At 55.4% G+C, this 15347-nt stretch overlaps 1 protein-coding gene across 1 annotated transcript in view; it reads right to left on the bottom strand.

Annotated features, from left to right (window-relative positions):
- The window catches only part of RPTOR (regulatory associated protein of MTOR, complex 1), a 400798-nt gene that overhangs the window by 57436 nt on the left and 328015 nt on the right, over window positions 1-15347 (bottom strand). The window contains exons 21-23 of the mRNA XM_011933231.1: window positions 12585-12702; window positions 11542-11682; window positions 10466-10624 (exon numbers count right to left, since the gene is read on the bottom strand). Of these exons, the coding sequence (XP_011788621.1) occupies window positions 10466-10624; window positions 11542-11682; window positions 12585-12702 (418 nt within the window). The remainder of the gene's footprint in view (window positions 1-10465; window positions 10625-11541; window positions 11683-12584; window positions 12703-15347) is intronic.

Below are 15347 nucleotides of genomic sequence, written 5' to 3'. Positions count from 1 at the left end.
GCAAATCAGAGATTGCGGGGTGGGGGCTGTGAGCACTTGGAAACCAAAAGGGAGGGGCAGGCACGGGCCACGTGGGGTCCCGGTGCAGTCAGCATTGGCCAAGGCCAGGGAGGAGGCTGATGGAGCAGGCATCGTGGAACTGGTGTCCATGCCACGCTGGACCCAGGGAGGCGGAGAAGGGAAGCAGCAATCCTGGTAGACGCAGCAGGTCCTGCAAGGGCTGGGCCCAGGCACTGAGTGTGGAGGGCAGAGCGGGGCCAGGCGGTGCCTCCTCTGCCTGCGGGTACCAGGAGTGCCAGTTTCCTGCCAGGCTTCACCCTGGAGGCCGAGGCAGGCAGGGCCCTGCCCTTGGCACTGGGAGTTGAAAAGGGATCCAGCCACCATAGAACTCCATCTTCTTTCTTTTTGGGGAAGTTGGACAATTTGCTGAGAAGCAAGTGCTTGTTCATCAGAGAGTCAAAGGATTTCGAGTGAGGTGTGATTCCAGGCTACCCGACTGTTGCTGAAAGAGCTTAAGCATCGAAAGTCAGTGGAGGACCTCGTCTCACTGCATGAACACGCTGCGCATGTGGAGTGGGTTCTGCACGGCCTGGTCAAGTCCACGGAGATGGAGGTGGGGTGCGAAAGTCAATGTGTGCGTGGGTTCTGCAGATGCCTGCAGCCACCTATTGCTTCCGTTCAGCGAGCCTGAGACGGGCTCTCCTTCAGCTCCACGTATGGAGGGCCGGTGTCTACCCCTGCTGCACGCCCCCACCGTGAGTGCAGAGGTCAGGGAAGCCCCGTGCCCGTGGCTCCTGAAGAGGCCACTACGAGGAGTGCGTGTTGCAGTGAGTGAGCCTCCAGGACTGAGCCGTGTGGAATCAAGAGCTCAGCTGCCATCTAGGAGGTCACGCTGTGCCACTGTGCGGCCCGTGCTGGAGTGAATCATGAGAGGCTGGGACCTCTTTTGGGAGCTGACATGTCTCACCCCACAGGGAAAATTTATAGCCTTCAACTAAAGGAAGCATTCTTCCCAGGGACACGTCCCCCGCAGGTCTTGCCCATGCACATATGCACCTGGCAGGCGGTCCCTGTGCTTGAGCCTTGCACCCAGGAGGAGGCAGTGGGGATGTCTTGGGAGTCTAGGGCCCAAGCACACCTGGACTTCGGTGCCACGGCGCCACGCAGATGCACCTTCTGCTCAACCGTGGTGCTGCACTGCGTGGACTGGGACAGAACCGAAGCCTTCCAGCTCAGATCGCACAGCTCTGCAACAGCCGTGTGGATTCATAAGTAAGTCTCAGAAATGTAAAATCGGTCCAGGCTCCGTGGGCACACTCCCTAGACTCTTCTCTATCCCAGCGGATGCCGGCTCCTAGGAACTGCTCCATGCAACACAAGGACATCGGCAATGGCTGTGTCCTCAGTTTTTTTAAAGAGTGGGCAGGTGGGCTAGGAGATTTGGCTTTGAATTCGCCCCTGCAACAGGCCCTGGTGAGGAGGAGACGTGGCCTCACTGGAGAAGTTTGCTTCCGCCTGGCTCCATGACACCCTCCACCGTGGGTGACAGCATGGCCCCACAAGACGCCTATTGATGACTGCCCGGCTGAGACCCACTCCCCTTGATTATTCTGGGGTCCTGGGATCCCCACAGCTGAGTAAGGCATCGAAGCAGCTCCCCGCGAGGCTAAGCCGCCAGGTGAAGGGGCTGTGAGGGGCAGCTGGCCTTATATGAGAACGCTCCTCACAAGTCCCAGGGGCAGGGAGCAGGCTGCTGCGAAGAAGAGGGCACTGGGCACACCCGGAACCCAGGGCTGGCGCGGCAGGAGGCCCCCTGCTCCCGGCTGCCCTGACAGAGTGCGAGAAGGGTGCAGGCTGGTGGCTGCTTGAGCATCACCCATGATGGGGAGCCACAGACGTGGGCACCAGGGGTCTAGGTCAGGACTCCACAGGACACTCCAGGAAAGGACCTTGGCACTGTGCGGGGCACTGCCGGGGCAGGGGGGATGAGATGGATTAGCTGCTACTGTCACCTAATTTTTAAAAACAGATTTTTATTACGGTTGGCCCTCTACATCCATGGATTCAACCAACCACAGATCGAAAATATTTGAAAACAAAACAAAAAGTAATACACATAAAAAAAAAAAAAAACAGAAAAAAAACCCCACAAAACCCAAGAGCATAACCGCTGCTGGCACACTGTGCTGGATTTGGTCTTCTGAGGAATCTGGAGCCGATTCAAGCACGGTGGGGGACGTGTGTGGGGGACGCAAAGCTGTCACACCTTTCCCAGCAGGACTGAGCGTCGTGGGCCCTGGGTCCTTGGGGTCCTGGAGTCCCCGACGCGTACTGAGGGACGACGCTATTGCTGTTGACCTTCGTGCAGATTTCGACTTATATCAAAGTCGAAATACTGTTTGTGACTCAACAGGGGAAAAACAATCTAATTTTTGCCAGTCTGTTTGTGACAGTGGATTTTATAACTATGTACTAGTAAAAAATATGACGCTGTGATCATGGAACTGCTGTCTTTATTTCACGTCTTTCCTTGGTTTGGCCACAATCTTCTGTCAGGCTCTGTTACACGAACCGTCCTGTTGTAAAATCTGCCGGTCCCCAAAACAGACCGCACAGACCTTCCCATCAGATTCGAGTCTACCAGGAAGGAGGTGGGGCTGCCCGGGTCCTGCCCTGCAGGGAGTCAGGGACTGGGGGTGTTGAGCTTAGAAAGGGCCCCTGCTGGCACTCACAGACCTCCCTGTAAGCACGGAGAACCTATTTTCATGTCTAGACTAAAAGTAATAAAAGATCATAACGAATGGTTTTAGAAGTTATTTTTCAGAGCAATGGCCACAGCTTTCCAAATAGCATACAAGGCAGGGAAATGGACTCAGAGCTCTGGCCAGCTGAATCCCAGAAGCTCCAGGTCTGGCGGAGCAGCTCAGAGAAGAGGTTCCTGCAGGCGACAGCTGCCGGCCGCCACCCCAAGGCTGAGGGGTCGGCAGAGCAGGTTGTGCCCTCCGATGTGCTCACCCAGTCTGTGGTGGCCAAGACCCCCTGCCACCCTGGGGAACCAGTGTCCCAGGCCGAAGGCTTCTGCAGCGGCCCCTTTCTTGTGACCCCTCCTGCCCCTGGGTGCCCAAGGGTAACTCCTGTTCCCTCATGGGCTGCACCCACGACTCGGTGTGGCTGTGATGAGAATCACGCTGACCAGCTGCTCTGCCCTCCCCTCCTCCTGGGCCGGCCAGAGCTGTGGGCCCTGCAGCTGCCCACAGGGAAAATGCAGCACCCGGGCCGGGTGGGCGGCGCGTCTGCATTGTCTCCTCAGCATGTTCAACACCCCTACGAGACAAACTTAGTAATGGCCTTTAGTTAAGGACTTTTGCCCTAAAAACATAATCCTGTAGCACTGGAAAACTGTTGTTCATTTTCTCACCACTGTCTTCTGACGAGAGTAAATCCGATTTCTGGGTTGTGAAGCCTTCCTTCCGAACCCGCACAGTTCCTTTGGCAACAACCCTGCTTAGCTTTCTTTTGGTTGAGCGAGCACCAGGCTTTTTTCCTGCAAAGGCAGAAAGCAATACCTTCTCTACCCTGAAACCCAGACCTCGAGGCCTGGCCAGAACTCGCTACTGGGGGCTCTGGAGCTGCACGCAGGGCTCGTAAGGACTCTTTCAGCTTCTCGATGCCTTGGAAAAAAGGAAGGAAACTAGTTCTAGGTACTCAAGAAGGTGAGGTGGGAGGATTGCTTGAGCCCAGAAGTTCGAGGCCAGCCTGGGCAACATGGTGAGACCCTGTCTTTAAGAAACATTAAAAAATAAATGAAGGGAGAAGCAATTGCTACGGCCCATCCTGTAAACACCAATGAAGCAGCAGTGCAACCGGCCAGCGTGTGCAGCTGAGAGGCCTGAGTAGGCCTGGAGTGCAGGGGCCACCACTGTTCTGTGGCCTCCCAGGAGCCGGGCAGTGCCCCAGTTTCCAGGCTGGGGTCTCCGGACTCCTCTCTCCTCCAAGGGCAGTAGTTCTGGCTCCCAGATTCTGAATGAAGTAGAGGGGTCAGGACTGGACACCAGTTCTCCCGCAGAATCTCATGTTCAGCTGTGGAGAGCACAGGCGGCCTGCGGGGCTTCTGGCTCTGCCGCTGGCCGGGGCCCCCAGTTCCTCCTCTGGGTGAGCAGGGCACTTCCCACAGCTGCACCAGGGCCAGCTCCACACTCCGTGGGGCTGCGCTCCTTTCTTGCCCGCCCCTCCCCTGCATTAGTCCATCCTGGATCTATTTCTATGGTAACACATTTTCAAAACTGTAAAAAATGTCACTGTATTTAGCAGCGTCGTGAAAACTGGTCCCGTCTAGCCCAGGCCTCTGATCTGTGTCCCCATCAGCGCTCTTGGGATGAGGCTTTCTGCGGGAAGAGCACTCTCAGGCCACCAGAGTCCCGAGCAGAATGAACTCTCGCCTCGTCTCTCAGCACGGGTGTGCCTGGACTCTGGCCGTGACGCAGGGTTTCGGAAGGGAAGGCAGGTGGAGCACATGGCAGCGTGGTCCCCCATGGGACTGCACTCTAGCTGGCAGCCGGGGCTGATGGACGAGCGCCGGGGTGACGTGGTGTGGGGCCACATGCATGGGTGTCTGGGGGTGAGGAGGGTACCTCAGGCTGGGTCCCAGGACGTGTGGACACAGGCCACAGACCCTCTCCAGCCGTCCTTCTGTCCTGAGCAGCTCCACAGCCACTGGTGGGTGTCAGGAACACAGATGTCTGAGTGCAGAGGGCAAACGCATGGGCCGGGGGCTGGGACAGGTGAGGCCTGTGTCCACATGTCCATGCGTTAGCAAGCAACAACTTCACAGGACTGTGGTGGTAACAATGGTGACGTCATGCTTTGGTGTGCTGGGTCAGGCACCTACAGGGGGATCTTGGCGGTGGGCCAGGGAACCTCCCAGCAAGACCACCTGGTTCTGAGCTGCACAGACGGCAGAGGGGCGGGTGCTGCAGACAGGTGCAGTGGAACAGCTGCTGCTGAGACGGGGGACGAAGGGGCTGAAGGAAGACCTTGAATATCAGGCAATGGTTTGGCCTCTACAGAAAATGCAGTTTTAATGAAGGCTTCACCTGGAGGGTAGTGAGGAGCTGGCAAGAGAGAGGGCCTGCCCAGCTGTGGTCTGCACAGAGCAAGACCCAGGGCAATGAGGCCTGATGGGATGGGGGCACTGGAAACGGGGGGATTGATTTAGAGGATTCTTGTGGATGTCCGGTCAGAGGAAGGGCTGAGTGAGAAACAAGCAGGACGGAGACATCAAACAAGATTCTAGAACCTGAGGCAGTGCTGAGACCTGGGTTCCCATTTAGTTTCACAAACATGTATCCTGCCCCACCAGGGGCCAGGCACTGCTGGGGGCGGGAACCCGGGCTCCGTCAGTGATCGCAGGAAGCCAAGTACCAGCCAAGGGGCTTCACTGCCACAGGGGAGACGGAAAACACATGACCGAGGGTGCGACGATGCACGTGCTCTGGGGAAGGCAGAGCGGGGAGGGCACTGGCAACGGGGCTTCTGCGGGGCCAGGAAACACGGGGAGACATGGACGCTCCAGGTTGCCATGGTTCTGAAAGCCTCTGCAATCTTCACTGAAAGGGCCTAAAGAGATTGCGGTTCTTTGGCTGAAATGAAAGAAATTGGCTGGAAACAGGGAAGTGCTGTGCGTAACGGGGTTCTGTGTAGGTTACGAATTCTGAACGCTTAGGGAAGCACGGTAGTTCCAGGGGGCGTAAGCGACACCTTCCTGAACATGAATGAGGCTGGCTTTGCGGGGGCGACTTTGTTTCTCTCCTTCCTAAACTCCAGCTCATTGTGAAACTCTTCCCTGTCAAATTTCCTAAGATTTGAATGATATCGAATAAAACTTAGTTTTCTCCAGTTAAAAAAAAAAAAAAAGTCAGGAATCAGACTGTGTAAGAAGGATGCTGGAATGGGGACTCCAGCTCCTCCGAGAAGACAGACAAGAAAGAAGGGGCAGAGGAGAAAACTCATGGAGGCCAAGCCCCTGTCCTGGCCCCAGGCTGCCGTGTGCTTCCCGTCTGGGCGACCCTCAGATGAAACTGCGATTCTTCGTCCTGTACTCCGCCGAGACTAGTATACCGAGGATAACGGCGGCATTCACTCATCACAGACAAAAGCTAAGTTTCACACAGGAGTTGGGCGGGGTCCCCGTGGTCCCTCTCGCCTGGGGACAGCACCCAGGGCCTCAGGCATGGCACGTGCACAGTGAACACCAGCCTCAGCAAGTTAAGCCACCTGGAAACTCCACAGCTGTGAACTTTCTGCAGCCTTCACCAGCAGAAGGGGAGATGCCCACGTGGTATCCAAAATGCCCAGGGGGAAAGGGAGGTGCAGTGGGCATGGGGACCTGCAGACAGAAGCTCTTAGTGGTGCCATGGTGACCCAGCGCCATACCGCCTGGCTTGAGCTCCCTGGACCAATAAAAGGTGCAGTTCGCCATGCTTGCAGGCCAGGTGCAACTTTTTATTTTGATTCTTACTTGATGGCCAGATATGTGTGAGTGGAGGGACGAGAGTGAACTGAGAACCCCATAGCGCACGGGCTGGGCAGGGCGGTGGGGCGACCAGGCCCTTGGCAGACGGTCACCAGGTGAGCACTGAGGGGTGACGCTGCTGTAGCTTCCTGTGAAAGAGGAAGGCCAGCTGGGTGTGGTGGCTCACGCCTGTAATCCCAGCTACTTGGGAGGCTGAGGCAGGAGAATCGCTTGAACCTGGGAGGCGGAGGTTGCAGTGAGCAGAGATCATGCCATTAAACTCCAGCCGGGGCAACAAGGGCAAAACTCCGTCTCAAAAAAAAAAAAAAAAAAAAGGAAGGCCACAGCAAGCACACGGCCCCAGGAGAGCCACAGTGGAAGGAGGGAGACCCGGGAGGGAGCTGCGACCACCAGGCCAAAGAGCTGTTGGCTCGGGTGGCTGGAAGGCGGGGAGGAGACTGGCCACAGATGCCCTGCTGAGAGAAGGATGTGTGGAGGTACAAAGAGGAGTCTCTGACTCCTGGCCAGGAGTCAACCCGAGTAAACGTCGGTCCCCTTGGCTGCAGAGGGAGGACGCGTGCTTCTGCAGGGAGGGGAAGGAGATGCCCAGAGCCGATGGTACTGGCTTCAACACAGGTGGCACTGGGTTTGCCTGTTCTGCACTTTTGTGCCCCAATGTGCACAGTGGGGGCATGGTCAAAATATCTGGCCAAATATGTGGAAGAGTCTCAAGCCCTCTGTCTGACTCACAGGAGGGTCCTCAGAGGAGTGTCCCTGCAGGCTGGGGTGCGGGCAGGGTGTGCCCTGCTCTCAGGCTCTGAGCTGAACTCAGCCTTGTTCTTCTATGGCCTGTGTATGGTTCTTATACTTTTTAGGTGGTTGAAAAAAAATTAAAGGAACAATATTTTGTGGTGTGAAGTTATGCAAAATTCAAACTTCAGTCCACACGGTTACATAGCAACACGGCCAAGTTCATTCACTCACACGCAGTCTCTGGCTACTTTTGTACCACAATGGCAGTGCTGGGGAAGTGCCAAGGGGCAGTCCCACCCACAAAGCTCTTTCATAGGAAGAGTCTGCAGACTCCTGCTCTAACCTACACGTGACGGCAGGGAGCTATCACCTTGACCTTGATGAGCATGAACTAACCTGCTGGAGGTGCTAGAGAGGTACTCACAGGAGCTGTGGCCGGGGCCAGGGGAAAGGTGTAATCAAAACAGAATACTATGAATTTACATTTTCTAGTACTTAAAAAAATACTTAAAATATCTTTTTTCATTGCAGATTTTATAAGTAGAATTTCTGCAGACAGGTTTTAAAAGACACTTGTAGGCTAGCCTGGAAACCTAACCACTACATATAACAATTCTATTTAAAAAGTGTATTCCAGTTCAAAACAAACATGTTACAAGTGACTTTAGAATATATTTCATTGGTGACTTGGCCATACCTCGATTTATACTCCAATATACAGTGTCAACTCTGCGCTTTCTGGGCACTTGGCATATTTTAGCAGACAACCAAATGCACAAAGCTGCAACGTTATTTCTCAATGAAAATTAACAAGTTGGTCTGTCTGGGCTAAGCTGGCGTGTCTGGGTTGTTGTGTAGTGAACCCTGGAGAGCGTGACGCAAGCTCTGGACTCGTTCTATCCAGAGCCAAAGCCAGGAGCACACCCACAGGCCTGCCGGTGGGAACTGCCTTGGCGAATGCCCTGCATCTGTTTCAGGTCTTTCGGCTCCCATGCGCTGCTGTCATTGCGGCTGGACTGTCGTCCCGGGAACCACAAGGGAAGTAGAAAGAGAGCTTGAAGCTGGACGCAAGTGAAAAGCCCATCATCAAAGCTCACGGCGCGGGGAGCGGACGGCACGGGGAGCGGGCGGGGTGGGGGAGACGGCGGGGGGAGTGGGCTAGGGGAAGACGGCGGTGGCGGGGGTCCCGCAGACCTGAACACACACATTAGGAAGGAAGAAAAACTCAAAGTTAGTGAGCTATTTTTATTTTGCACTTGAGAACTGAAACAGGACAAGAGGGTGATCCCAGAGAAAACAGAAGAAAGGAAACAAAATAAAGTACTGGAGTAGAAAAATAAAGATCAAATAATGCAGTAAATTCACAAAGCCTAAGTTAGAACTTGAAGACACTAAAGAAATGAACAAATATCTTAGAGGACTAACCAATAAAAAGGGGAAAAGGCAAATAACCAACAATAGGAATAAAAGGGGCCACATCTAAAGAGACAGCAGATTGGGAATGACAGGGCAGCTAGAACAACAAAGAGACTCATGAGAATACTGCAGACGGCCTCAAGGGAAAGAATGAGAATACTTAGCTGAATGGAATAAAATCCTAGAAAAATAAAAGTTTTTGAAGCTAGCTTAAGAAGAAATAGAGAGTGTAAATAACCCTATCAGCATTAAAGAAATGGAATACAGAATTCAAACCCACCCTCACAACATCACACTAGCCCAGACAGCTCAGGGGCAAATTCAGGGAAGGCTTCTCGGAAGGTGCTGCCAGATGGAGGCTCTGAATGAGAGGGGAGCGGTACCATATGCCCGAGAAGAGCTTCCCCACCGAAGCCCAGGCTGGGGGCCGGGAGTGCCGGGGCCCAGCAGAGCTGGGTGCAGCGAGTGAGGGGTGTGTCGGACGTGGGGCTCCATGGTGGCAGGGGCTGAATTCTGAGTTTGCTAATTAAAAAAAGGAACAAAAAGGAAGAAGAAACGAGAACCAGCCCTCACAGTGCCCCGACAGGAGAACGGATAATGGAGCCATGGCAGATAGCAGAGGTGAAGGAACAAAACCTAGATGACCACCAAAGATACAGATTGAAGTCAGAGCCAAACAAACGGGTTTTGCAGGCCATGCGTTGTGTGACGGCGCCAACAGGAGGTAAAAGCCTCTAAGCGGGTACCACGTATGTGCCAGGGCTCACGGCCAGAGAGGGAAAGGGTAACATCACCAGAGGGAATGGGAACGGGGTGGGCTCTGGGGCTCGACCTCTGTAATTCCTTAAGCTGGGAATACAACACACACACACACACACACACACACACACACACACGCAAGTCTCTGTAAATTTTTACATGGCTAAAATGTTCCTTAATATGAAAAAAATTCAAGTGAAGCCGGTAAGCCATTCTGGATAATCAGAACAAGAAGAGAGGAGGCTCGTTTGGTTAAGTCCTAAATCTGTTACCAGCAGTGTGAAGATGAACACAGCTACACAATAAGAAAACACAGTGAATTCCTGCTTCTCCTGCTTTACATCAGCAATCCTGGTGGTAGAACCCAGGCACACACCATTCATGGCAGAACAAGAGAAGAATCCGACGCTTCTATCAGATTTCCATTTCCAGGCAGTGCCGTGTCAAGCTGCTGGGATGGAGGGAAAGTTCTGTAGAGATTCCGCAGGTGGGCAGGGCGGGGACGACAGCCCCCAGCCCCAACCGCAGGGCCCTCCGCCTCTCACCGTGGACACTCTGTGTGGGGGCTGATCTGGGCACTAGAGGATGTGAGCAGCTTCCTGGCCTCACCCACTGGGGCAAGGAGCACCCCTACTGTGCCCTAGTTGCACCTGCGGGCAAAACCAGCCCTGGTTGAGAAGCACTGCTCTGCATCACCGGGGCGTCCAGCACCCATGAAGAACGCTCATCCATCTACGGAAGAAAGATGGAAGGTTCTGGCAGCCTTCCCACCCGGCCAAGCTGGCCAGCTCCCATGGCTCCGGAGCGGCCTGTAAAATACCATCCCGTCACAACAGTGATTTCAACTTTCCTGCTTCCCCCAGCAAAACATTCTCACTTCCTCGCAGTCCAGCTGACTTTTATTCTTTCTTTTGAACAGAAAGCTTCGACACCCACTGACCTGATGCAGACACAGGTTCGTGCTGCTCTGTGCGGGGAGGAGACCCTCGGGGCCCCTCGGAAGCAGAAAGGGGCACGCAGACTCACCGATGAGGGAGTTGAGGGAGGAGTAGGAGCTGGCACGGCGCATCTTGTCGATGGTCTCGAAGGACAGGATGTGCTCCTCATTCTCGGGGCTGCCCAGGGTACTGCTGGCACTGCTGCTGGTGCTGAGGTTTCCAGGGGAGAACGCCACGGCGCCGCCGGCTGCCCGAGACACAGTGGGGTCAGTGGGGTGCTCCCAAGACCCTCCTTTTGGTCTTACAGTTAATGGCATGACTATGTATTTTCTTCTAAATAAAGCTTAGCACACCCAGGCACAAACACACCCTGCTGCACACACACCCTGGTGCACACACACCCTAGTGCACATACACCCTGGCGCACACACCCTGGCACACACGCATGCTGGTACACACACCCTGGTGCACACAGCACACCCAGGCACAAACACACCCTGGCGCACACACACCCTGGTGCACACACACCCTAGTGCACATACACCCTGGCGCACACACCCTGGCACACACGCATGCTGGTACACACACCCTGGTGCACACAGCACACCCAGGCACAAACACACCCTGGCGCACACACACCGTACACACACCCTGGCTCACACACACCCTGGTACACACACCCTGGCGCACACGCACCCTGGTACACACACCCTGGCTCACACACACCCTGGTACATACACCCTGGTACACACACCCTGGCTCACACGCACCCTGGCGCACACGCACCCTGGTCACACACCCTGATGCACACACAGGCACAGGCACTCACTGATCTCCATGGGAGCCAAGCTCCCAACCCACAGACTGGGGCAGGGCACGGCTCTCCAAGGAGCCACCGCTTTGCCTGTGACTACACTTGAGCTCTGCACTGGTATCGCGCCCGCTGGCTGTTTGGGGACTGGCCCACGCCTCCTTGCCATGCTCACGTCTGGAAGGGTGACTCCAGACGAGGACAGCTGGCTCATCACCATGTTGCCAGACGGGACCTCAGGGCATGCACTTAGAGAAGGGGCAGGGTCACAGTGATTCTTGCTCAGATGAAAAGTTTTGGAAAATACAACCCCAATCTCTCCCAATCCAAGAACCCAGTTTCCAGGATCTTACATTCCTCTGTCAAGCTCAGGTTCTGCAGAGATTTGTTGAGGCTCCTGGCTGTGGCGACAGCACGGATATTTCCGTAGGAGCTCACGGAACGAAGTCTGGGGGTGCACGGGCTGTCTCGCACTGGGGTCAGACTCCCTCCCTCTGGGAAAGAAGGAGAAAGACAAGCTACGATGGGCTTCCAGGCGCAGGCCGGCGTGTCTTCTGACACCCTGCAGCTGGGACACTCGGCGGCGGCAGCTGCTACCTGTGCTGGAACGAATGTGAACGCAGGAGCTGCGCAGCTCAGGGAGACTCAGACGTGAGCGGAGGCTCTGCGGGACGGCACCGGACAAACGACAACCGCTTGTCGTTCTGTGGATATTAAATTACAAAAGACACAGGGAGAGGCTGGTGGCTGCGGCCTGTCCACGTGCACGCGAGGTGCGTGGTGACGTGGGCCGTGAGCCATTCCCCGGGAAGCCGCATCAAAGCAATGGCCGGCTGCACTCATCTGGCACCCCCTTCTCCCTTCCTGGGCTCCCTATGAGCAGTGAGGCTTCACTGTTGACGACAAGCCTCTGCACGGCAGAGACGGCTGTGTGGTAGGGGAGGGGTTGCCAGCAGCGATGAGATAGGAACTGTACTCTCCAGTCAAAACGACACGTGTGAGAAAGGACTCCTGACATGACTCACCGAGCCATGGAGCCAACAGCAGTGTGATGAAATGACTCACGGCAGGAAGACGGCCCCTGCGCTTTTCTGCAAGCTCCTATTGCAGAAGTTTTGTCATACTTCAAGGTTTCTGTGAGTTTAATTTCCAAAAAGGGTAAAAAGAAAGGAAAAATGTAAGAGGGTCAGTGTGGCCCTCTTTCCTGTCCTTTCGAATCTGACAGGTGCCTAAAAAGATGAGAAAAACAGGGACCCCTTGCGGCAGGTATCTGGGAAACCTGAGCTTAGACTCTCCGGAAGTCAGCAAGCGGCCAGCAGTTCTGAGACCGGGCCGTGGCCTGCACTAGAACCGCCAGGCCAGGTGCTCAGCGGGTTCACAGGAGAAGACGCCGTACCTGTGGTCGCTGGAGAAGGCAAGGGGTAGTTCTTTTCCTCTTCTATGAACTGCAGGGCCACGGTGCAGAAATTGCTTTCATACTGAACCACGAGATGACTCAGAGCCACCACCAGCTCCTGCCAAGAGGGAGAAAGGACAGTAACACTCACCGGGGCCGGAAAATGATTGAGGAGCAGCAGTGAGACTTGAGTCACCAACAGAAAAGAAAGGTTAAGACAACAGCGTGCTATCAGCATCAGAAAAAGGGACCATCCCTTTTCAAACCCAGAAGCCTTGGCATAGCAGTGCTGTGGAGACGGCAGGCCACCGGCTCACGGGGGAAGCCCAGCACGCCTGCCAGAATCCTCACCACTGCTGGATGCGCACGACGCATGGGGGTCTCATAAGGACATGGTGAGTCACAGGACTCCAGAAGGGGAAAGGCAGGAGGCCTCACAGCCTCTTGCTTATGGTCACCGCTGGGACCCTGGCTGAAAATGCCGCTTTAGATCACACCCGATGGCTGGCGGCCTTTCTAGATCTGAGCACCCCAGGGCCGAGAGCAGCGGACAAGCTGAAGCGGCTCTTTTTTTTTTTTTTTTTTTTTGAGACGGAGTCTCGCTCTGTCGCCCGGGCTGGAGTGCAGTGGCTGGATCTCAGCTCACTGCAAGCTCCGCCTCCCGGGTTCACGCCATTCTCCTGCCTCAGCCTCTGGAGTAGCTGGGGCTACAGGCGCCTGCCACCTCGCCCGGCTAGTTTTTTTGTATTTTTTAGTAGAGACGGGGTTTCACCGTGTTAGCCAGGATGGTCTCGATCTCCTGACCTCGGGATCCGCCCGTCTTGGCCTCCCAAAGTGCTGGGATTACAGGCTCGAGCCACCGCGCCCGGCCTGAAGCTGCTCTTTTCAACACCTGTGAAACTTTCACTGGAAGACGTTTCTAGTCCCTAAGAGGGAATGGGAAAAGTTGTAGAACTAAAACATCATCTTTAGGCCCAAACGCCTTGGTCCAAGGAAACAGACACAATTTGCCTCTCTTTTAGGACAGTTCAGTGCTGTGACAGGAACAGCGGAGATCCTAGAAGTCACTGGGAAACAGAAGGGGGATGTAGGTTTAAAACACAGAAGGAATGCTTTTTTCCCTACACCAACTTTCTCTGCCTTTTTTTTTCTAAAAAGAAAAAAGATGGATTCTTAGCAGAAAGCCAAGTGCTGCGAGAGGACCCCTTGCTTGTTGCATGATGCTCCCGTCTCTGCAGCGGCAGGATGAGCAGGCTCTGGATGGGCGCCCACCAGGGACCAGGGTCTTCTTGTGGCTGCCCACTCTCCGTCTACATGCTCTGTCCATGCACGCTCCCACCCCAGCTTTACACGCCCTGGGCTTCCTCCTGTCGTGCTTTGTGGTTTCCCTGATGCTGGCCCCTCACTCTCCTAGCTCCAGGACAGCTGCTGGCTCTTCACCTGCACCCCAAACTCTCCCTGCCCTGTGAACTGTGGGCATCGTCTACTTTCCATTCAGCCTGCAGCGCCCTCCTGATTTGTGCCAATGGAACTGCAAGTCTCGCACTGCTCAGAATGGAGCCCTGGCATCACCCACCACTCGCCCCTCCCGTCCTGCTGGGCACCAAGTGCCGTGGCCCAGTGTGTGTGTTCACCGCCATGGCCCACACCCCGGTTCTGGTGCTCATTTCCAGCTGCCTAAGCCACTGTCCCAGGCTCCTGGACAAACCACAGAACCCCGCTGCCTTCCCTGTGCAAGAGGAGTGAGGCGCTGCCCAGACGGGGCCTCCGACAAAGCGAACACCCGGCAAGAGGAGTGAGGCGCTGCCCAGATGGGGCCTCCGACAAAGCGAACACCCACTGGGCCCCTTCCAGAGAAGATCAAGGCTGCACCTATCTTCAGAAAGTACCGATTTTTCCCTTTCCTTCTGACATCAGGTGAGAAAAGCCAGCGTTGGGCCCTGGCATGGATTAATGTGCACCGAGGTAGTGGGCCTTTCGATTCAGCGGAGGTCAACAGGGGCCAGGTCCATTATTCAAGGGGAATGTCCAGAGAGCACTCACTCCCGAACACACATCCTGCTGCATACGGGGGGTTCGCTCGGAGCCGCACATCCTGCTGCAGATGGTGGGCCTTGCTCTGAAGGCTGCTGTCTGGCACACAGCAAAGAGTTCTCCTTTGCGTCAGACCCTTCCTGCCCTTCCTGAATGGAGCTGGGCTCTGACAGCAAGACACACACGCACCGGCCTTCTTTGGGATATTCTTGCAGAACCCATCAGAGGGTCTGGCAGAGGTGCTCAGCCAGGGGTGTGGGAGCTCCCCTCTCTCAGCTTTTGCAAGATGACCTTGCTGGTGTTGCCACGTGACCCCTTCCCCCTGGGGGCTCCCCAGCAGCACACAGACGGGGAGGTCACATTAGTGGCCATGGGCTCCACACTGACCAGCTTTCCAAGGTCCTCTGACCGGTCACTTGTCAAAGCCATTGTCTGTCCTCCTGATCCCTGGCTGGGGCTGAGCAGCCTCCCTCGCAAGGCGGGCAGCTTCGCCTGGACTCACACTTTCACCTGTCAGCTCAGCCCTTCCTGTCGGCTCCCCACCTTTGGAGTCCACGCGTGCTCCTAGAACCTGCTCCTTCACGGCTGGCCCCTTCAGCGAGGAGCAAGTCTACTCTTCTGTTGCTCAGACCCAAACCCTGGGGCTCCCCGTCTTCCTCTTTTCTCTACCCTCTCCACCTGCGAGCAAGTACTGTGAGCTCTGCGTTCAAAGTGCGTGTCTCTTCCTCC

Source organism: Colobus angolensis, unplaced genomic scaffold (assembly GCF_000951035.1).
Source record: "Colobus angolensis palliatus isolate OR3802 unplaced genomic scaffold, Cang.pa_1.0 Scaffold1, whole genome shotgun sequence".
Lineage (NCBI taxonomy): Eukaryota > Metazoa > Chordata > Mammalia > Primates > Cercopithecidae > Colobus > Colobus angolensis.
This window is presented reverse-complemented; position numbering and strand designations above follow the sequence as displayed.